We start from the raw sequence: 24,703 nt of genomic DNA, 5'->3' as shown, positions 1-24,703 counted from the left end.
CATTCTGTGGAAGAAGACATGCAAGTTGTCCACGAGCATAATTTTAACTCATGTATTTCAGAAGCCAGTTTCTTGTACAGGGAGTTGGTGTTTGCGGCAGCCTAACCTCTTCAAGATGCCATTGGGTCTTTTCGACATTTTAGCTTTTTCCCTTTGGATGAGAATTTGTTAGTCAAAAATATTTCTTGGATACGCTTCTTGTGGGTCTAGTGGGTGTTTTCATTGTTCTTTATGCCATGCCAATTACTGGATTCTTAAAAAAATATACAGACTTCAGTTTTGTTGACTGCATATTAGCTTCTGCCTGAAGATTCAGGGAACGCTGAGCCAGCATCTTCAGAGAGGAGTGTAAACTAAAGTGTTAAGAGCTAACATGAGTGTATACGCATAAGACACTGATTTCCAAATTTGTTTGAAAAGAAAGCAGTAATAAGCAGTTTTCCTAAGTATTGAAAAACCTTTGTTTTACAAATATGCAGAAAACCCCAGGACTTTGACTCTCAATTGCTTATTTGTGGACTGTACTTTTAGGAAAGGGTGCATTCATTTTATGGAATTAGTCCTACATTTCAATGTTAGCTGCAAAGTGTAACCATATGCATAGTAAAGAAAGGAGCTAAGGTGACTTGCATGTAACTGCAAGGCTTCTATGTTGTTCTTCATGATGCTCTTGGCAAAAGGTTCACTGGGGAAAACCAACAAATTGTTTGAATGCCAGAGTTTTAGTGAACAATAGGAAAATTGCGTTTGCTTAGTACATTGCATATGCCGTTCAGTTTTTGGACTTGTGTCTAATATTATGTAAGGCAGAGATTGGCAGCTTCTCAGGATGGGGGTGCCAAATTGTATTTTTCTCTCACAAATTAGAGGTTAAGAGTGCTGGTTGAAAACATTCAAACACACTGTCAGGCAGTATTTGGAAATGGCTGGCTGTCAGCAGGCAGGATGCCACCAGGCAGACAGATACTTTGGAAACTGGTTGGTCACTGTGAAACCAGAGCTAATCAATTGACTAGTAAAGTCCTCCTTTACCTTGAACTTTTCTGAAACAGGGATGAGAATGAGCAGATACTTGATGCAAATTTTGAAGAATTGAAACCCCCGAGCATATGCCAGAAGATGAAGTGATGTGGCATATTATAATGTCTGTATTGGTTTTGAAGGCTGTATTAATAAAGAAGTGATACAGGGTAATGTAGGATAGTAACCTTGAGGCTTACTTTAGACTCTAATTGTTGACAAAGATTAGATTCTAGCTGTTTTATATGCTTGGGAAAACTAATTATCAGGAAACCTGGAGCCATGTCTGAACAGTGAGGAGTACTTGTATTTTTCAAGCCTAGTGCAAGTGTGCAAGATTTCGCCTCTTACTTTGTGGTATCATTCATACAAACCCACTGGTGGTGTGTCTAGTGTAACGTTTCAAAACTGTGCCTGTCAGTAGTTGTATCAGAAAGTGTAGTAGGTTCAGAAAGCAGCAGTCTGATCACAGGCAGCTGCCTCTTGATTTTAGGACAAGGCTTATTGTTAAATCAGAAGTTTTCAAGTACAGCTATCACATGGGACAGCTACTGTGTAGATATTCCCAGAGTACCACCTCTGCAACATGTCAGCATGTGAACCATGTCTTTCATTGTTATTTTATATTAATGGTCATAAGACAGCTAGGTCAGTTTTCTCATTTGGAAAATACAAGTGGTTTCTACATAGAAAACTTATACTGAAAATATCTAAATAATTTCTGTCTCTTCATATTTCTCATAATTTGTTAGTGATTTTGGTCACTGCATAATAAAAAAATGTAGCATCATTTTCTTCCTTAAAAAAAAAAAAGGGCATATAAATGTGTGCCTACTTGGAATTTGGTAATGTACTAATAGTAAAAATATTTAATAGTATAATTTATGATACACATTTTAATGGTATTTCATGTTTTCTTTTCCCAGGAGCTGTGATCATCTCCACTCCACAAGATGTGGCTCTATTGGATGCACGCAAAGGAGCTGAAATGTTTAGAAAAGTTCATGTGCCTGTAAGTCCCTATATTAAATATATTAGTAGATTGTATCCCCAAAAATGTAAAAAAAAGGTAATAATAAAATTAATCCATATACCGCATTAGGTCAACAAGCCATTCAAGAATCAGATGAATTTCATAAATTCTTGTTTGAAAAATAGGGATTACAATACATGTTACATCTGTATCAGGAACTTGTTTTAACAGAAAGGAAAGAACGTCCTCAGGTCAAGGTCGTAGTAGTACTTAATTTCTTTTAAGTCAGTTTCTTTCATGGAATGGATCAGGCTGCTAAACAGAGTATCTTATCAAACACTATGTGTTTTCCAATTATACTGTCTTACTATATCCTCATTATGTGTTCTCTTCAGCAGTGTATGTGTTGGAGGTTAAAATCTAAAATTTCTTGAAATGTGGAAAAAATCTTACATTAGTATATTTTAGGAAAGAAATTTAAGTTTTTGGAAGATACGCATATACCTAATTGTTACTTTGCCATTTGAAGGGCTCTGTGACTATCATAGAATCATAGAATAGTTAGGATTGGAAAGGAGCTTAAGAACAACTAGTTCCATCCCCCCTGCCATGGGCAGGGACACCTCACCCTAAACCATATCACCCAAGGCTTCGTCCAACCTGGCCTTGAACACCACCAGGGATGGAGCGTTCACAGCCTCCCTGGGCAACCTATTCTAGTGCCTCACCACCCCAACAGGAAAAAATTTCCTTCTTATATCCAATCTAAACTTCCCCTGTTTAAGTTTTAACCCGTTACCCCTTGTCCTGTCACTACAGTCCCTAATGAAGAGTCCCTTCCCAGCATCCCTATAGGCCCCCTTCAGATACTGGAAGGCTGCTATGAGGTCTCCACGCAGCCTTCTCCAGGCTGAACAGCCCCAACTTTCTCAGCCCGTCTTCATACGGGAGGTGCTCCAGTCCCCTGATCATCCCTGTGGCCCTCCTCTGGACTTGTTCCAACATTTCCATGTCTTTTTTATGTTGAGGACACCAGAACTGCACACAATACTCCAGGTGAGGTCTCACGAGAGCAGAGTAAAAGGGCAGGATCACCTCCTTCGACCTGCTGGTCACGCTCCTTTTGATGCAGCCCAGGATACAGTTGGCTTTCTGGGCTGCAAGCGCACACTGCCAGCTCATGTTCATTTTCTCATCAACCAACACCCCCAAGTTCTTCTCTGCAGGGCTGCTCTGAATCTCTTCTCTGCCCAACCTGTAGCTGTGCCTGGGATTTCTCCTACCCAGGTGTAGGACCTTGCACTTGGCATGGTTAAACTTCATGAGGCTGGCATCAGCCCACCTCACAAGCATGTCAGTGTCCCTCTGGATGGCATTCCTTCCCTTTAGGGTATCAACAGAACCACACAGCTTGGTGTCATTGGCAAACTTGCTGAGGGCGCACTCAATCCCACTGTCCATGTCAGCAACAAAGATGTTAAACAAGACCGGTCCCAACACTGACCCCTGAGGGACACCACTCGTTACTGGTCTCCACCTGGACATTGAGCCATTGACCACAACTCTTTGCATGCGGCCACCCAGCCAGTTCTTTATCCACTGAGTGGTCCATCCATCAAATTGATGTCTCTCCAATTTAGAGACAAGGATGTCATGTGGGACAGTGTCGAACGCTTTGCACAAGTCCAGGTAGATGACATCAACTGCTCTGCCCCTGTCCATCAGTTCTGTAGCCCCATCATAGAAGGCCACCAAATTGGTCAGACAGGAATTCCCCTTAGTGAAGCCATGCTGGCTGTCACCAAGCACCTTGTTGATTTTCATGTGCCTTAGCATGCCATCCAGGAGAATCTGCTCCAAGATTTTGCCAGGCACAGAGGTGAGACTGACTGGTCTGTAATTCCCCTGGTCATCCATTTTCCCCTTCTTGAAAATGGGGGTTATATTTCCCTTTTTCCAGTCATCGGGAACTTCACCTGACTGCCATGATTTCTCAAATATGATGGCCAGCGGCTTCGCAACTTCCTCTGCCAGCTCCTTCAGGACCCGCGGATGGATCTCATCAGGACCCATGGACTTGTGCATGTTCAGATTTTGAAGATGGTCTCGAACCAGTTCCTCTCCTACAGTGGGCCCAAGGTCTTCATTCTGACAGTCCCTGTGTCTGCCTTCCAAGACTTGGGTGGTTTGGTCAGAGCCATTGCCAGTGAAGACCGAGGCAAAGAAGTCATTCAGAACCCCAGCCTTCTCCAAATCCTGTGTAGCCAGTTCTCCTGAGAGCTTCCTGAGGGGACCTACTTTCTGCCTAGTCTGTTTTTTATTTGCTATGTACCTGTAGAATCCCTTCCTGTTATCCTTAATATCCCTAGCCAAGTTTAATTCTAACTGAGCCTTAGCTTTCCTAACCTGGTCCCTAGCTTCCCGGACAACATCCCTGTACTCTTCCCATGCCACCTGTCCTTGCTTCCACCTATTATAAGCCTCTTTTTTCATTTGAATTTTCCTCAGGAGCTCCTTATCCATCCAAGGAGGTCTCCTGGCCCTCCTGCTGCACTTCCTTCTAGTTGGGATGTTGTTTTTGTTGTTGTTGTTTTGCATTGGTTTTGGGGTTGTTTTGCTTTGTTTTTTTGTTGTTGTATTTTTTTTTCCTTTTTTAGTTTACAGAATAGCTTAACAAAAGAAGTGCATTGATAAATTCCTTATTGTTAGCTATTCTTTAAGCATATTTGCACCAAAATGAAACTACAGTAGCACTTACCATTTGCTACTAGAATTTTATTAGATTTTATGTTTGGGTTTGCTAAAATCATGCAAAAATTTTAGCACACTAACCTGAACAGAGATAAAACTGTCTTCAGGTTTGTATTTTGCTGGATTTTCCTTTTTATTTAATGAGACATGACCAAGATTTCTTTCTAAGTCTATTTTGTTCAGTGTTCTTAGAAGGGAATGGCCTCTCTGAATATTATGCATTCTAGGATAGGCTTGGTTGTTATTAATGACTAATGGTGGCTAAGAAATTAAATATGATATATGTTGATTTGCTGGAATTTTCAGATCTTTCTAAATGAAATGAAAGCCATAGCAAAGCTGTTGTGACAGATGCTGAGTGCACTTCAGCCAGTCATCAGGTCTTACCTTTTCCATGATGCTGCTTTGTTTTATTTTAAGCTTATATGTACGTCAGTACAGATGTATCATTTACTCCAGTATAAAGCAGCTCCTGCCTACATATTACATTTCTAAGTGTCAACAAAATCTGAGGATCCAAAAAAAATTCAGTTAAGTCATTTTTGATGGACAACTTCAAACCTGAGGTTTACATCAAAGAGGTAGAATCTGTGGGACAGTGCTAGAAGTGCATATTCTGATTATATAATTGACTGATCTTTAAAATCTTCAATCTTTAAAAAGTGCTTGCAAAGAGTCTACTTTTCAAAGAACCAGGAAGTCTATAGGTTGCTGAGTTTTGAGTGTTTGAATATGCTTGCTTATATTTAATGAACCGGAGTCTCTCCCTTGTACATACAGGTATACATACACCATCTTCCTCTCACCCTTGAGTCTCAAATGACGTGTAGTATTATCACAGTAAAGTCACAATTGTTAACTTGTCCTTTACTGCACTGGAATTAGAGTAGAATGACTGAAGGATCCAATGAAAAGCTGGCAATGAGGGTCAGTGTTAGAACCAGGAGTACAATGTAAAAGTCTTATTTTCAGTCTTAGGATATAGTCATTAAAAGAGGAGTGCCATTTCTTGTGCAGTGGAGCACACCTGGTAAGGAAGGAGTTCACAAAGTAATACTGACTTCTGTCGAAACAAGTTTCAGGATTCTTTCCCGTTATGTGATTTTGCCTGTCGTTTTTATGAATCCCAGATGCTTGCTCTAGGCAGGTGACCAAAAAAGTTAATAACTTTGAATATCTAGGAAAAAGTTGCCTATTTTCACCTACTGAAACTGAGTCCAGCTCAGTATGATTTATCTTGTCAGTCATATTCCGGAAGGAAAAAGATGGGAGTATAGTTAAATCTGTAACTTTTCTGGTAGTTTCCTGGAACTGGAAGGCTATGTTGTGGATTTCACAGGTTTCAGAAAAACTACTTACGTAAACTAAGCTATGTATTTCCTTCTCAGATGTACTAAAATTGGTTATTTGTCTGTGTACTTTTGGGTATTTCTGTAGCATCCAGAGTACCCAGACAAGATTATGGCTTCATACTGTGAGCGGATGTTAGAGCCAAAAGTTGCTCGTTATAAGATGAAAGGCAGGAAGACATAAATACTGCTGTGCATCTTTACTTGAAGTACTAAAATATCAAGTGTCTGACTGATGATTACATAGGAAGTTGATGCGGAACTGTAACATCACTTCAGCCCGTGTCAAGTTGGAGTCCAACCTCAGTGCCATCCATCCTCAAGTACAGTGAATGACTTTTGTGGGTTTCTCAGGAATTGTCTTCTTGAGTAAAGACAGAGGGCATTGATTTTCTCACTGTATGTTCTGTAACTTAAAAGGTAGTCTCTTTGGATCTTGGCATGATTTGTTGTAACCAGAAGTTTAGTTGAGCATAAGGAACAGGTAAACATTCATAAACTGTCCATGTAGATTATTCATTATGATAGGTTTCTTCTTCTCCTGTAGTTTCTTGATAGATGTCTCTTCACCATTTAAAATAACAATTTGACTAAATGAAATTCAGTTCCATGGATTATAACTATCCTCTCCTCTGCTTCCATAGTTTAGCTCCTGTTTGGGGTGCATCTCATCATACTAGTTTTCATGTCATTACTGAGCCAAGTTTGCTGAGAGACGTACAGGGAAAGGAACTCACCATGGACTAGAATAGGATTCACACGTTCTTGTGGGATAGTTTATGTAGACATGAACAGCTGCTTTGAAGATATTCCAGATCGGTTATTTGAGCAGGGAAATGAGAGTTATTACTGACTTTATTAGCAAGACCTATTACTTTGTCTGTAGACTTAAAAGCTCCAGAGATCCTAGTGAACTCTCTTCCTCCCGTGAATATATCTGCAGAAATGTGTGTTAAAAATACACTTCAGCACTAAAGTTGGGTAGAGAGCTCTTTTTACCTGCCCTGCACCTTGTGCCCTTGTCTGTGTAGTATTTCATGTCTCTTAGTTTAAGAACTGCATGAGAAAATTACTCGTACTAACATCCTAGTGAACAGAAATATGTTCCTCTTGCTCCTCTGGTAGTCCCAGAGAGTAGAAAATGGAGAAAGTTGTGGTGTTAAATTGAAAGTAGGTAATCTTTATTATTGTTACTGTTTCTTAAAATGTTCCTTGCTTTAAACCCTCTAAAAGTTTTACATAAGGACCTCTTAGAAGTGCACATTATGGTGGTATACAAAAAAAACCCACATGATCATATTTTGATCATTTTTAGCTTATATCTAAGGAAATCTTTATTAAGATATTAAAAATAACATACTTTTTTATTTTTGGGTTTGCTGCTAAAAGTTGCACATTCACAATTAAATAACAATATATGTTGTTTGCATTGGACACTGGTATATCGTTTTAGATATGCTTTTTTAGCATAGTGGATATGTTACGCTTCTAATAAACAGGCCAGCTTGTTCAAGCACAAAACTGTAATGCTCAGGGAAATTTGAAAGTTACAAAGTAAATATCAGCTTTTTGTGCTTGGAAATGTATATTCGTATTTTTAAAACTTGGCTATAGTGTGATATATCTAGATAACATGGATCTTCAAGTGTAATATTGTACATGGAGTTTTGTAAAGCAGGTCTTCTGTTGACTAGCAGATGGGTAGAAGCTTTTACTCTGTAGTGCATGAATGCCATTTTCATCACTTTGAGAAATCCTGCCCTGCCTCAATGAACAGTTTTGTTTACTAGGTGAATAAAATGAGATCAATGCTATCATTAGCATTATTGTACATTGTGAAAGAAGATTTTTGTGTGCATGATTGGGCAAATTTTCTTTGGACATATTTTGCAAGGATGATGTTGATTGACCACTTGACATCAGCAGAAAGGTACCTAATACATGTGTATTAGATATTTATGCTGTGGTTTTTGCCACTTAGTTTCACATAATTATTTCTTTTGTTTGATCTTTAAAATGTGTTTCTGCTCTTCAGAACAAAAACAAATCTGGCCTTTTTGAAAACATTTCCCTACAGGATAACTTGCAAAAATATCTTAAAAGCATGTCTGATTGTGTAGTTTCTTGTAATGGTATGTTTTTGTTTTGTGTTTCCTGAAACTGCAAATTACAAAGCTATAAATTATAACTTGAAAATTCTTTCAGTATTCATAGTTCAAAAATGAAATAGTTCAAAAATGAAATATTGATAGGGAGAGTTCTTGGAAAGATAGGTCTGTACAAGAGGTACTTTTTGTTAGAAATAAGTTTGTTCATCTTTGAGAGGTATAAGTGTGAAAATGATAGCGCAACTGAGATGCCTAAGAATAGTTGATAATGATGCTAATGCATCTAATTATATATATTGAGCATATATATACTAGTTATCATTTTAAATGAGTAGTCTTTGTCAGTTTGTTGCTGATAACCTCTTCTTTATTGTCAGACATGAGTAATGGAAATGCCGATGCTTGAATCCCAAGTTTGAACATTCCTTTCCTTAACAGGTTTTAGGACTGATTCAAAATATGAGTGTTTTCCAGTGTCCCAAGTGTAAGCATGAGACACACATTTTTGGAGCTGATGGTGTAAGAGATCTAGCAAAAACCCTTGGATTGGATATTTTAGGTAAGAATATAAAAGCAGTTTTATTTTTGAAGAAAAAAGTACTTGTGTGCATGAGGGAAGCATTAACTGAAGTATGTAACTGTGTAATCCTAGTTTGTCTGAAGTTCATTATGTTATTGATCATACAAAAATTTTTACCAATAATGAAGAATTCTATTTGGTCTTGTAAAACAGACCTAAACTCTGTTAATGTCAATAGAAGCTTTTTCATGTATTTCATTGAAATGAAATGAGTCGTTACATATCGAAATAAACATGGTAATTTGAAACACAGTCCCTTTAAAACAGTGGGGTTTATGCCCATATGAAGAAATCTTGACTCTTGTATGGAAGCAAGCAGACTGTAAGGATTTTATTTAAGTGTTGAGATTAAAAGAATATGCTGAATTGCAAAATGTTGTTTCAAAAGAATATTTATCTTTATTGAAAACAAAAATTAGCCATGATTAAACAATCTGGCATGCCTATAAGCTTAAATACACATTGATCTTTAAAATAAACATTGCTATTTTAAAAAGGCATATTTCAACCTGTGCTGACAGTAAAAAAATCACATAATGTAACATAGCGTAATTAAGTTGGTAAATGGGATAATTGCATGTGCTAATGATGCGTTTCCATGTATTACTATAATTATCTCAATGATTTTCCATAGCTAATTCATTAAAAAGAACCAGGAAGCTCATTTAGGAAGATCAACACAGAAACATCAAGGTCTGACATAAAGTTAAGATAGCAAGGCAACACATAATTAAAGACATGCTTTTGGGCTATCTTTTAGTTTTCTGAGTATATAATGAGTTGTGATCAGAGCCCAGGGGGACTTCTGCAGCCCTGGGTTATGTGGATGGATGCAAATCCTCTTCAAGCCGTTGAATCAAACATGCATTTAGGTATACAAGCACAAATGATGTGCCGTGCTATTGGTCCATAGATGGTTTTTGTTATTCCCTAAGAGGCCAGAACTGATCGTGATTGCATTTAATTAGGAGTGATGTGAGAGATTTACAGGTTTAGCAGGGGATGGATGAGATGTATGAAGAAAAATAGAGTGAAGTTTACTTTCAGACTGCTGGTGAAAGACTGGATTAAGATTAAGAATAATGCCACAAGGGTTAAATTTAGAATTGTGGTACTTGATCTGATTAGTATACTCCTCCTTCCAGGGATAGTACCATTACATAGTATGGTATTATAAGAATTGCTGCGTACAGATTTTACATTAATCTATCCCAAGTGGAAGTTTTTTCTCAATGTTATATGAATTCTGCCCAAAACACTAAAGAACTTACTAACAGTATGTATATAATAAAATCCTGAATCGTTGGTCTGAACATTCTCAAACACTCTTTAGTGCTAACCACGTAGTCCAAGGCATAGGAATCCAGCACATTTTACAGCGTACAGTGAAAAACGAATTGGGTATAGGCCCTACCATGGGAGAGACTCTTAAGGCTATACAGCACTTGAAAACTGGCAAGGCAGATGGGGTCGATGGAATCCCACCCAAAATGTGGAATCATGGAGGCCAAGAACTTCATGCAAAATTTCACAAGCTAAGTGTGTGCTGTTGGGAACAAGGTAAACTACCATCAGATTTTCATGATGCAATCAGGTGTAAAGTTAGACTGCTCAAGCTACCGAGGTATAACTCTGCTTTCCATTGCTGGGAAAATCCTTGCAAGAATACTATTGAACAGATTAGTACCTGCTATTGTGGAAGAACTTCTACCTGAAAGTCAGCGTGGTTTCAGAGCTAGTAGAAGTATTTGTTCTCAGACAACTGCAAGATAAGTGTAGAGAACAGAATAAGGAGCTCTATGTAACTTTCATTGACCTCACCAAAGCTTTTGACACTGTGAGCAGAAAAGGCCTGTGACCGATCCTGGAAGGATGAGGTTGTCCCGCCAGGTTCCTCAAAATGATTATTCTGTTACATGAGGATCAGCAAGGCCAAGTCAGATGCGGTGTTGCACTCTCTGAACCCTTCTCAGTTACCAGTGGTGTGAAACAAGGTTGCGTTCTCACACCAACTTAATTTACAATCTTCTTCAGCATGATGCTCCAGAGGGCTACGGTAGACCTCGACGGACAAAATGGCATTTATATTCAATATCGTACTGATGGTAGCCTATTCAATCTAAGGCAACTGAAGGCTCAAACTAAGGCCCTAAATCACGTTGTCCATGAACTGCTTTTTGCTGACGATGCTGCCCTTGTTGCCCACACAGAAGCAGCTCTGCAGCACTTAACGTCTTGCTTTGCGGAGGCGGCTGAGATTTTTGGGCTGGAAGTCAACTTGAAGAAGACAGTAGTTCTCTACCAACCTGCACCACAAGAAGATTATCATCATCCCCACATTACCATTGGTGAGTCAGAGCTTAAGTCAGTTCAGCAGTTCAGCTATGTGGGAAGCATTATTTCCTCAGACGCTATGATCGACAAAGAGATAGATAACAGAATAGCAAAGGCACATAGAGCCTTCGGAAAGCTCCATAAACGAGTCTGGTGCAATGAACACCTGAAGAAAAGTACAAAGATTAGTGTCTATAGAGCCATTGTACTGTCTACTCTTTTTTATGGGTCTGAATCATGGGTTATCTACCACCATCACCTGCAACTCCTCGAATGCTTTCATCAGCGCTGCCTCCGTACAGTTCTAAACATCCATTGGACTGGCTGTGTCAAATGTTACTGTCCTCAAACAGGCAGGGGTCACCAGTATCGAGCCCATATTGCTGAAATTGCATCTGTGCTGGGCAGGGCACGTCTCTAGGATGAAGGATCACCATCTCCCTAAGATTGTGTTTTACGGTGAACTTACCACCAGTTGCCGCAAGAGAGTTGCCCCAGAGAAGAGATATAAGGACTCCCTGAAACAATACCTCAGCCTTGGCCATATTGACTACCATCAGTGGCCCACCTTGGCCTCCAATCGAGAGGCTTGGAGACACACCATACGTAACGCCGTTGTCTCCTTTGAGAACACACGCAGAATTAGTCTTGAGGAGAAAAGACAACGTAGGAAGAACTGTGCCTCGCCTATACCACCCAAGGAGACCTTTCGCTGTGCTTTTTGTAACTGGATTTGCCTATCCCTCATTGGCCTTTTTAGTCATCAGAGTGCTTGTAGTAAGAGTGGGTAAAGCCCTTTCCAAATCTTCATTCATGAAGTCAAGCCAGCATCATACTTAAATTATTACTTCTATATCTTTAATTCTCTAAGTTTATTTTGCTTATATTGTGCAGCACCTGTGCCTGTTCTGTTTGTTCAACTAAGCACCTAGTCCTCTAGAGAGAACAGACAAGGTTTTACTTCACGTGGTAACATCTGACAAATTCTGCAAGCTAACAATGTGCAGGATAGAAAAGTATTTTCCTTTTATTTGCTCAGAATTGGCTGCCTTTAATGTTGCTGAATACCTCCTTTGTTTTTTGTTTATGGTAGAAGACAATTACCAGTTGCCAGTGAACCTTTTTACATAGCTCATTGTTTCACGTACTTTTGGTTGTCTCATCTTTTTATTGTTACATAAAAGAAAGTGTGCCAAAGTTTGTGAGAAAGACTTTGTGCTGCTGTTTGTTTCCCTGTCTCTGAAATACCCCTGTTCGGCTTTCTTTTTAGTTTGGTGACAGTAACTGTCACCGTAAAGCTATACCATTAATGTACATAATACTAAGATAATTTCTGTGTACTTACTCCATCCTGACCTTGGCACTTCATAACAGTTTAAACTGCATCTGCTAAGAGAACCAGCAACAATGACTCCCAGATTTCTAATATTCTTTTAGTTTTTACTTCCTACAATGAATTCAAATTATTCTCAGCACTTACCCTTTTATTGCAGTCAGCAATAATTGTTAGTATCAGAAAAAAGTACAGTGTCAAGTTACCATCATATTCTGTAGTGAATAATGCAAAAACTTCTGACTTGCACTTTTGCTCATACAAGTTCTGTTATGTTCCTGTAGTGCCAGCGCATCTTTGTAAGTTCTTGTAATTCTCTGAGATTGTTATTAAGCTGACAGTGAAGAAGTGTTTTTTCATTAACAAAACATCCTTCAGGGAAGAAGTCAAAATTAGTTGCTGCATGAAATAATGGTAGGAACTAACTCCTGGGAGATTTTCAAAGTTTCTGTTATTCTATTAAGAATGTCTAAGGTTAAAAAAAGAAACAAACCAAACCACACAAAACTTCCCAACAATTTTTAAAGGCCCCCCTAAATATATTTTGTAATGAATAAATAAATGGACTTTTATACTTTATGCCTGAAGAAGTTTATTCATGACTGAAGTAAGAAACAAATTTGAGGGAAATGGACTGTACTCATCATATTACAAGTCAAGAGAAGTTTTTCAAAGATTCAGCTCACTAATGGAGCTACAGCTTTTGTGTTTGTTATTTGTTTGGGCTTTTGTTTGTATTGCTGCTTGCTTTCGGGGGGGGTGTGTGTGGGTTTTTTTTTTTTTTTTTTTATCTCTGAAGCTGTTTCAGTCTTCTTTCTTTCTTTTTTTTTTTTTTAACGTTTCTTTTTCTGACCAATTTGAACTTCAGTGATTTACACCGTCTTTGGTTTGGGTTAAATAAATGTTGCTAAGTGTATGATTAGACACATACAGTTTCTGAGACCAGTCAAGACTGAACTAAGGTAGGTTGTTCTCTCTGTATCTAAAATGTAGCTCTATCTTCCATTAAAAGAAAAGTTGGTTTTCAGGTCATTTCATAACTACCTATGTAGTGATGAACTAAACGTGGGAATTCCAAGTTTTCTGTAGTGCTGAAAAACTATTTCAGAAAGCATGCTTCAGAGTGGAATAGGGCTGCTAATTGATTCTCCATTAGAGTGTTCCTTTCCTCTCTGACAGTTCCCTGCTTGTTATGAAAACAATATAAAGAAGATTCTTATTGGAAAGAAGAATGAAGTGAATAGTTGTCTACCTTTTAATTGGATCCAGAGCCTAATAAGGACAATAACAAATGCTATTATTTCAAAATTAAGTATTCAAAAAAGTATTTGAACAGTGATTAGAATCTTAAAACAGCCCTGGAAAAAAAAGATACAGTGGAGAAGATTGGCTGAACAGTGAGATGCATGCTAAGCATTTACCTGACACTCAAGCAGTATTTTTATATATGCAAAATAATTTAAATCTCAGCCTGTGCTTTTCTATTTATTACATCAAAAAAGCAAACTGTCTTCTCTAATAAATGACTACAAAGTATGGTCCATCCTATTCAGAGAATAAAAAATACAGAATATGTTTGGCATTAATCATTATGGATGTACAGAAATTGTACTGCAGCCTATTTTCATTTTAAATGCTAATTTTTTGAGATTAAGTAATTCAAAGAATATACCAAACTGGAATTTGATTTCATGTTGCTTCAAGGTATATTTTAATGAAACATTTAAGAAATATTAGGTATCCACATATGTGTATCTTGGTATTTTTGATACAGGAGACATTCCACTGCATGTTAATATACGGGAGACGTGTGATTCAGGACAGCCTGTGGTGATCTCGCAGCCCCAAAGTGATGCTGTAAGTTTGGTGCACTGCACTTAAAACAGCAAAAAGCCTTCCTGCAAAAGTGAATTGAGAATGCTTCTTCTGATTGCTATTTGAAAAGAAACATGTATCGGAATGTAACTTAGGGAAATAAAGTGAAAGAGCGGTAGTATCAGCAGGTAACTCGGGCCCTTCACTTTGGAATGCTGGTCATCCGTTCTGCTTCTTTGGGTTTGGTTTTGTTTAATTAGTCTGAATCATTCACAATAGTGAAGGTTTGATCCAGGTTCTGGCATGCCAAGAAGAGGAAGGTCAGTGTCAAATCTCAGGAGACCTTGCAGCTAGTGTAGGTCCTCTAAAACTGTCAGTTGGGCCTTTGGTAGTTGAGCCTGGAAACTGTCAAAGGGTCCTCCAGAGATATTTGGAACAAAATCTGCGTATTGTCAGAACCTGGGTTGTTTTCAGCAGGAAGTGGGGCAATTTATACGCAAGAGGAAATGGATTTTTAGGTGCATTTATCTTAGCATTTTATTGCCAAAGGAAAATACGAGCTGTCGAGGCAGTGCACGTAAAATATGCATGTCTGTAAAGAAAAACAGTTGCTCATAGAAAACTTCATTAACATTGACAGAGTAAGATTTTCCTGGCTAGTATTTTCTTTGTCCTCTGCTGGAGTTTGTCTTCTGGGTTCTGTAGGGCAGGGTGTTGTCTGCCCCATTGTGTTTGCACAGTATGTGGTATGATGCAGCCTCACTCTTGACTGCTGCTTAGATGTTATCATTTAAAAAAAAGTGGTTAATGCTGATAATAGGTAATGGAATCAATTATATATATATAGGTAGAATATACTGTAGGTACATTTTAGCATTGATAACCTTTCTAACATCGTGATTGCTAGGTAAGTATTGAAATATTCTTTTCCTTTCCACTGTTTGCTTCTCATTTTAAAGACCGAGAAAATTATTGTTGGTCTCTTATAACTTAAAAGAAAAAATACTTTCTTAGCACATAAGTGATGATGGGAGAGGTCATATAAGGTCAGATTCTAATCGTTAGTACATGACACATGTTGCTAATACATGACACCCATTGCCATGTTTCTCAAATCAATTAAAATCCTGGCTACTCATTCATGAACAATCACAATTTTTCAGGTAGAGAACAATACGCTCAGAGCTGCTGAAATTATCTCTGCTCTTGTCCCTGAAATTTACAGAGGTTTTTTTTATAGAAAATTCTGTGCTGTTTTTGTTGGAACACAGCTACAAATCAAATACAGAATCGTAGAACTGAAATAATACCTAGCAGATTCAAACACTGGGGAATAAGGATACTGACTGACTTCTGAGAAACCCAGCATGCTGTCACACCTTCTCAGCTCTGTCATGACTAGAATAAAGGGTGTTTCTAAAATGTTAGCTAATACTTTTTTTTTGCTTATACACCTGCCATGGTGTTCAACTTGCCTTGCTGATATATAAAAGTAAACCTCTCACTCTATATTGGAATTTTAAAATGGGTAAACAAACTTGTCTAAATTCGTTATTTTAAAGCTGAAATATAGTTGGTTGCAAAAGGAAGTTTCTTTTTCACGACTGGCAAGGAAATTGTAAGCAACTAAACCTTTCCAAAAAGAAAATTACTTGTAAAATTGTGCATGTGTGACACTTAGAAAGTTCTTCCTCAGGGATGCTCAGAATAAATAAGACTCATCTACTGAGTCTGACTATATAGCTAAAGGTTGTGAAGCTTAATGGCTAGAGTTCTCTTCTGGTGAAGCTTGAGACAGTCCCCATGGAGAAATAAACATTGCTAGTAAAATGGTTTTGCTCTTGGTATAACATTGTCTACATTAGTGTTTCTGTCAGTTTTTTAAGTTGTGGCTTTTTCTTAACTCTCTTCATTGACAAAACTGTTATGTGCTATAGAAACAGGGTATTTCTGTAGTCACATATTAGCCTAAATGGCAGGGACTTGACTAACAGCCAGAGAGCAAACACACCGCAGCAAGTGGGAGTGATCTAAGATCCTTTACAAGAAGCTAATAATTTCTTTGTTTAATCAACAGTGAGGACTTACCAGACCCTTCTGGAGACAATTGGGAGTCTTGAGAGCATTCTTCTCCTTCATCAAGCTGTGGAGGTGGATTGGCTGACTAGGGCTTCATTTTTTTGCTCACCCAAACATACAAGAGGATCTCTAGGAGCAAAAGCTAGTAAAGTGAAATCAGGAATACTGCGAAAATCATAGAATAGGGAAAACAGTAGAGAAAAAGGCAGAATAGGAAAAGCAAATGAGTTGCTGAAACTAGGTAGAATTCATCATGATCAGATGTAGGGGAATCTCTTAGGGATCATGATAAGGAAGCAGCAGGAAAATAGATGTTAGAAAGAGGCATCATGAAACTTGTGGATAAGAGGGCTAGAAACACAGCAAGAGATGTAGAACATGATTAATTGCAGTGGAGTCATTCTTCCACCAAATGAATTTAAATGCCCAGTGACCTCTCCATTAATACTGGGGAAAAGGTAAGCAGAGGTTCCGAAGGACTCTTCCGTCTGTGAGCATAAAACCCAGAGAGGTGTGGGACAGTTGGTGGTTATCTTGTGAGGACTTGCTGCTATAAACTTCTGAGTATATCACAGTCTTGATGGCACAGTGGATTTGTTAATGCCTTGCTAGAACAAATAGGTTATTTGTGACCATTCAGCACCAAACTTCCATCTGTCTCTAGATAAAGAAGCAGCTCAAGCAAGTATAAAATACTTTTGCTGTGCCAGCACATCCATTCACCTTCTAAAACCTAGGGAATTTTGTTGGGATACACGTTTCAGGTAGGAGATACGCTGGAGGCTGAGGCAGGCAGTAGATGTTGTCTGTCATCTTCTTGACTTTGGAATGAGATTTAAAAAAAAAAAAAAAAAAGATGATACACCTGTGAGGTTCAGCAGGGATAATGTATCCAAGACAGCAGAGAGGTCATGAAAGAATGAAGTTTAGATTTCACCTTCTTCCCCATTATTAAAGAGATAGCCCTCATGGCAGAAAGTATAAAGAGAAAGGAAACAAACCAAAACGAAATTCCATGAAATACGAAATAGTCAATTCCTTAGTGTTTTCTTGCCAAATATTGTTGTGGAAAGCATTTGGAATGTATTAAGGAAAAACATTTTGAGTTCACCCTCTTGTTCAGTAAAAATCAAGTGGGAGAAAAATTGGAGTAATGGTAGCAAATAATGTGTTCTGTTTTTTAGCTATCATCAATAATTCCATTTAGAGAGTGGTTTCTCCAGAGTGTGATATCTTTAAAAGGAAAGCAAACCCTGAAGAAGGCTGCATGATAGGTGATTTATAGTATGCTTTATTGTCAAAGCTTCCTTTGAATGATTACAGTAACATTTGGTATTTGTAGGTTCAAATCCTCCATTCAAGTTGTAGATAGTACAATGAATCATCAGACCCTCATTTATGCTGCTTCTGCTGAAGAAAGCGCTGAGTGGTAGGATAGTCTGTTTGAAGGATGTTACTATATTGCATTTGAATTGCACTCTTCTACTTAAGCATGTTCTCTGGGCAGGATGTCTTTTTTGATGTATGTAATAGCGCCTGAATGATATACATGTATAATGGCACCTCAGGCTAGCAGTGTTTCTGAGCTAAGGCTCCCCCAGATGATGGCATGGCTGTTGCAACTGCTGACATACAGGATTAGTAGGAAATTTCCCATGAACACTAAGGATTGTTTTGGATTGGTTTTGTTTTTTTTTTCTTTAGGTATTAGATTCAGGAAGTATCCAGTTTACTTGCTCATCTCTTCATTTCATGTTGAAATTTATAGATTGACTTTTATTGTCTTGTTAAGTCGCCTGTCTGGGCTGAGACTTCATTGAAGCTTGGCAGGAGTTGCCAATACATGCAAAGAAGAATCTTACAGAACTGCCCTGAGGAGGACAAAGTGGGAAGGACTTGGGGAGTCTTGCAGTAAACAAGAATTTCTGTAGGTGACATGAAGCTTTCATCTGAAGTGGAAGCTCGCTTAAAGCTGTATTTATCTTCATGCTTTTAGTGCCTTCTGAGTTTACCATAGCAAAATGCATTCTTCTGAGGGCAGCTGCGGTTGTGCACTGAAAGTGGGAGTTATGTCAAAGTAACAAGCAATTTCTATGGAAATTAAAGCTATTTAAAAATCTGATTGAGCTGGAAAATGACCTGTGGTAGAGCAAAGAGAGTGCTAATAAGAACAGAAGCTATCACCTATCATTATTCTCATGCAGATGTCCTTGTGATAGTTACTGTTAGATTAGTTGCTTATGGTTGCTAATTTCCTTTAGCAATGAATAAACTATAAGCCCTTAACAGCTCATTTCAGCAGACCTAAATACCTTATCCTTCTTTACAGGTATATTAACATCCACAGCATTTGATATTCCAGATAGTTGGGACTTGCATAGATTCTCCCTTGGTCTGGATAAAGCATCTTAATAGTCTTGGAGTCTTAGTCACAAACAGAAGTTAGAAACCATGTCAGCACTGGGGTTTACACTCTGTAATGTACTTGACTCACAACCAAGTGATGTGATCAGTATGCGTTTTCAAAGTTGCTGGTCTGAAGTTCTTTGTGTGCAGTGATTTGGGTGAAGGCAAATGTGGTATCATCTACTTGTTTTGACATTGATGATGGGTAAATTTTATTCTGTATTTGCATGGCCATTGCACTAGACACTGAAAGCCACTATAGCAAGCTGTTTGCAAGCTAAGATGCACTTCAGTGAAAGGCAGACTAGCAGGTCAAGCCAGGCCAATCCATAAGAAGAGGGCAGTCAGCTATGATCAGTTTGTAGTAGTCTTAGCAGTGATGCATAATTCCCTCATGGGTAAGATTTTTAGGGAGAATGAAATGCCATAACTGAAAGGCTCACATTTCTCTAGTATTACCGTAGTGCTTAATTAGTTGAGCTAATAAAAAGACTTGCAGTTTAAATCTATCCCATGTCTATTATTCCATGACAGTAATGAATGAGGATGTTCTGATTATTTAAGTTAAGTAGGACTTTTCAGTCCTTTTCCTGATGAACTTCATTACAAGTTCTTCATTTCCTTCTCCATGATCTGTGCTGTCATTAGTCACTTGATCATCTACCATGTTCTCTCAGTCCTGAGATTTAAAGAATGCCGCATTCTTCTGGCAGTGTTTGTACCAGTGTCTAAGAGGTGAACAGTCACTCACATGGCCATTATCCAGCTCTTTCAACTCTCTGAACATCAGCTTCCACCTCTGCCTCTGCCCTCTGCAGTGCTGCTCTCAGACGCTATCTAGGCAGCACCTGTAATGAGCAAGTCTGTTTTTTGGGCATTCTGACCTCCTGTGCCCTTCTCCTTCATCCTCTTGAAGCAGGGAGAATGCTTGGCTTCCAGCTAACTGGTATGTTACTGTTAAATATAAAGTTATCTGCAAAAAACTGTTTTCAGAAAGACAGTGTATAAACCATTCATTTAGAGCTTCCAAACCACAAAAAGAAAAGCTGATCTGTAAAGTTCACTTTTATCCTATGGCTGTGAGTGATAAGAACTCATCCTTTATTTTTTATCCTGTGGCTTTCCACCCAAAAAGAAAATAAAACCCCTTTCCATTTTAAGTTGCAATCCATCTTCATTTGCTTAGTAATAGTAAACAGCTGACCTGAGCTGTGCTCTGTCTCCAGATGCCACACTGAAAAGATCATGAGTATGAGAAACTATTTAGTACAGTTGTATTTAGTAAAAGGTGTATTGAGTCACTGAGATTCCATTTAGACCTTTCATATATGTTGATGGGTTCTCACTCGTAGCTGAATGATTTGTTCAACTATAAGAAACTGAGGCTTGAAACAGTTGATTTTATTAGACAGATAATGTTCTGTAAGGACATTTATGGGATACAGGTCTGTTCAACTTTATACAGTGGTGATCTAGGAAAACAAAAAAAGGATGCTTAGCAGGTAAGATGGATTGCCACTAACAGCAGGGCTAAGTAATGCTAGCATGCTGGCTACAAAGAGTTGTACCAGGAACCTCCTGTTCTGGAGTGACAGATCAGCCACTTGGCAAATGAGAGTTAGTGTACACTGTGCAGTCATTGCCCAGGCAGTCATTAACAGTGCCCGGTTTTGGGGGAAAAAATATAGTTTATTGGGATCTTGACACAGGGTAACACACAAGCCATCAAGTTTCCCAAGCAGGATGACTGGTTGCTGTCTGGCTGGTTATGGAAGTCTATGTGCAAGTGCTGTCTTTGGCTGGATCGAATGAGACTCCCTGAACTGCTGTTTAGCTCAGTTTTAGCAATACAGCTAGTTCATGGTCCTGTATGACTGCCAGAGAGTATGAATGATCCATTGCTGCTGATTATCTTGATTTATGTGCAAAATAGCTCCTATCTTAACTGTGTACAAAACCACTCTCCTATATTACTATTTCTGCATCTACAGGAACAATTTATACAGTGTATTTTTAATTCTTTGTACTATCTGGTGAGCTCTGGAGCAGGAACAGCCCAGCCCATTGCTAGAAGGGGCCAGATTTTCCATGCAAGTTGTTAATTGACTTATTAAAACACAAAAATTGATCTGTGCAAAGTGGGAGCTGTCTGCAGGACTCTTCAAGATAGTCCAAAATTCCCAGCTGGAGCACTCCTACACCAATTAGTCAAATACTTAACTGCATAGGCAGCTTGTTTTCAGTCAATCACCTTATTTCATATTGGTCCGTTATCTCATCTAGGCAGGTGGCTAGCTGGGGAGTAGCTAGATCACCCAGGGAATTAATAGCTAAGCGTGGTGGGTGCTGCACACAGGCGCAGCTGTGCTACCCAACTGCACTGCAATTATACCCATAGGAATAGTTTGAATTTCATGCTTGTGATTTAAGTTCTGTAGCTCTTGCCATGAAGTCTAACATATGAGAGAAAACAATCTTAGCTTGGAGTCTGCATGCCTTACCAACTCAGAAAATTACTTGACTTCGTTTTTAAGGTGATGTAAGCGCTGAGACTGTGAGGCACTGAGGCTGGGGGTGCCAGAAAAGAAAACCTTACAAGCCAGGAGTATACCTTAGAAGAGAGGAGGCATGTTATAGGGGTGCCTGGCCCTGCAAAAGGCTGCCACCTGCTCCAGTGCAGTGGCAGTGGGTGCCGGTGTTCCAAGTGAGAGAGAGACCTTCTCTTCCTGCCCCTCAAGCTCTGGTCATGGGCATTTGTCAGACTGCTTGTTGTTTAAAGGCTCATTAAGGATACAAGTTCCAACTCTAGGTCAGCGCCATCTAAGAGTGCCTCAGGGGACAGGACACATCAGCATGGCAGGGAATATTCTGGTGATTTCTTCTAATAAAATTGGAAGTTGTCCATGTGGGCTTCATATGCAGAGTTACTTGGTAAGATGAAGTAGCTTGGTTACAGTTTAACAAAGTAGAAGCAAGCTGAGTAATGGGGGAGTTTTCTCTTGTACTAGGCACGCATGGAACGTGATGCACCAGCTGGAAATTGAAACATGACAAGTTCAAATTTAGATAAGGTCTACATTTTTAACAATGGAAGTAATCAACCTTGGAAGCAATGTACAAGATATGTATGTATGCACACACACAAATATGCAAGAAGATAGTATTTTGGTTGAAAGTCTGTCTATCAAGATTGGAGACCTTTCTAAAAAGCATGTTCCATTTTGACTACAAGTTGTTAAAGCTTGGTACAGGATTTTTTCCCTTTTGTGGTTTGTTTTGTGTTGAACTTTAGGCAGTGTTTTTATACATGTCTTTTGACATTAAAAATGTGAATGCTTGATGTTAGGCTGAACAGGGTCCTATCTGTGTCATGTTTTTAGAGATGTTAAAAGAAGTATGTGTATTAGGGTTGCCCCTGACAGTCTTGCAGCTATGTGCTTTTCTGCCCTCCAGATGTTACAGATTGGTGTGAAAGGGAGGATCTGCTATACTGTTGAGGAATTAGTTCTTTCCAGTAACCACTTCAGTCTTTTGCAAAGATGTCTTTTTTTGAAAGTAACTTTTAATGTCTGTATAGGAAATGATGTCCCGTGGTCTAGGCTGTAATAAGTTAATTGTATCTCTTTTCAAAACAAAATCATTGTTTTCTCTCATTTTCTGTCTCAGTTCTGTGCGCAAGTGCATCTCAGTCTTCAGGATGAGGGAAGTTTATAATTAATAGTACCCATGGGACTAAAGAGCCTTCTTCCTTCTCAACACTTCCTCTCTAGAAGGCTACTGATTCTGCTTGCTGTTTCAGACAGATTATTAGTCAAGTTCTGTTCTCAGAGTAGTACCAAAGTTAAGTTTTACAGCCCCTGCCAGTGTTTTAAATAATGTTTGTACTTCTTTTATATATTAATGCGTCATTTTTCCTGAACACGTAACTGGCTAAATTGAACCCATTTATTGTAACATTTTTGTTGCTTCTTTGAAAGTGTGTAAAAGAACAGATATCTAACAGGATGTAAAATACTCCTTTTTATAGAAAATGAAAGGTGCTAAACATATGTTTCTGTTTTTACAGGCTAAAGCCTATCTAAAGATAGCTATGGAAATAGTAAGACGACTACCAGTACCTCCTGCTTGAAGTGTTTATCACTGAAACTTAGCAAAAAAGCATATCTTTTGGTGTGACCAGTCTAGAAGAGTCCTGCTACCTAATAATGTGGATGCCATATTTTAGTTCTAAGAACTTTTTTGGGAATTAATTTACCAGAGGTTAAGTTGCTATGGTGATATTTACTGTTTTTCAAATCATTGTTTGGGCATGTCCAAAAGGATTAAAATGTGCAAAATATGATAGACAGTATTCAACTGCTGGATTGTAACATCATCAAGCAAGACGAGATGAAGTACATTTTTCACGTGTCCTGTTTTAAGGTCAAGAATGAAAAACAGCTACTCCAGCCAACCAGAATGATAAGAGGAATGCGAAGGCATAATTCCTGCTTAAAAAATGGCATTTGTAATACTTCAATTTTTGTCAAGTTGGGTTCAGCTTTTTACTGGGTTAACTACCAAGCTGACCTTAAGCTCTGCAAAATTTGAAGAAGCAAATGCAGTTACATAACTGCAATATTTCTGTGTGTTCATCTTTAAAGAGAATTAAAAAAAAAAATCCATGTATACTCTGAAGAGTTCTTGTTGTGGATCTTAAGCAAATTCATCCATTATCCAATAATGCTTGATCATGAGTCAATTCAAGTTTAGTGGAGAACGGATTTCATGACCCTGAGGCTTATTTCTTGACTGCTTTGCATTATAATGGACCCAGCCAGAAGACTGGTAACCAAGGTCTTCACTGAAAGCCGTATGTTGTGCCTGAGCTCAGTTTGCTAGGGGATGCAAATGATCAAGATGAATTAAATTTATGATTGCATATTCCTGTCATAGTGCAGCAACTTGGAATGTGAATGTAAAGATATTTTTGAAGTAAAGAAAAATGTGGTCTTCAAACTGCGTGGCCTCCTGGTTTGTTTTTTTTTTTTTTTTTCATTGCCTTATATTTCTTCAATCTTTATTTTTGTGTTAGTGTGTGGAAGTGGAAGAACATGCCTTCAGGGAATGAGTTTCCATTTACAATTAAGTGTTTGAGTTGACATTTAGGCTTTTTGATTTACATAATCAAGAATGGGTATCTTAAGCACACAGCTTAACCGTACCACACTGGGAATTTAACTGTACTAGGGAGTTCTGCTGTTGACCTCTGTGGGATCAAGATTTTCCCTGTAGTTCAATTATTTGTTCATAATTTTGGATATAGTTGCTTTTTCTTATTGAAGTGATACAACATAAAAAGGTGATATACCTTTACATTAAAAATATTTAAGTAATATTTACCCAAAATTTACACGGGAAAGATGGATATAAATTATGGATTGAATTTCAAGCTTAGGTGATTTTGTAAGCAGGTAAATTATACAGTCCAAACCTGTTGATTTTTTGCGTCAAGTCAATCTGTGAACCTTCTCCCTGCACCCTTCCCATGAGATCTCATATCAATGTTTGGCTTTTTCAGTAGCATGTTATCCCATGCCTGTAGAATTGACGTGGATATTCACTTCCTTTCAGTTTTCTGATATATTTTACAAAAATTAAAGCTGGTTTAGTATTCTGTGCTTTCATATTTTATTGATAACTTACCTGGGTTTTTAATTGTTTTATATCTACACATATTATTTATTCACTTCTGTTTTATATACTGTAATTGCTTATATGTGTATCTAAGTAAATCTAAGTGGTGGTTTTGGCATAGTATAATGACAAATTTCAGTGGAAAAAACGGGATACCTGTCTGTTTTATTAAAAGGCTGTGATACCTTTTGAGCATTGGTATTTATTATTTTTGTTCTCTTAAGTTTCTGAATCATTCTCTGACACCTAGGTCATGTTCAGGCTGGGTGAACAATCAGT

General features: G+C 38.3%; 1 protein-coding gene across 1 annotated transcript in view; it reads left to right on the top strand.

The window, feature by feature from the left end:
* The window catches only part of NUBPL (NUBP iron-sulfur cluster assembly factor, mitochondrial), an 85,802-nt gene extending 62,056 nt beyond the window's left edge, over window positions 1-23,746 (top strand). The window contains exons 8-11 of the mRNA XM_057428447.1: window positions 1,947-2,032; window positions 8,640-8,760; window positions 14,223-14,305; window positions 22,815-23,746. Of these exons, the coding sequence (XP_057284430.1) occupies window positions 1,947-2,032; window positions 8,640-8,760; window positions 14,223-14,305; window positions 22,815-22,877 (353 nt within the window). The 3' untranslated portion in view covers window positions 22,878-23,746. The remainder of the gene's footprint in view (window positions 1-1,946; window positions 2,033-8,639; window positions 8,761-14,222; window positions 14,306-22,814) is intronic.
* The last annotated feature ends 957 nt before the right edge of the window (window positions 23,747-24,703 follow it).

This window comes from Pezoporus wallicus, unplaced genomic scaffold (assembly GCF_028554395.1).
Source record: "Pezoporus wallicus isolate ANWC-B61680 ecotype Strahan unplaced genomic scaffold, APGP_CSIRO_Pwel_v1 contig_3486, whole genome shotgun sequence".
In the NCBI taxonomy this organism is placed as follows: Eukaryota; Metazoa; Chordata; class Aves; order Psittaciformes; family Psittacidae; genus Pezoporus; species Pezoporus wallicus.
Note: the sequence above shows the minus strand (reverse complement) of the source record. Positions and strands in the feature narration are given on the sequence as shown.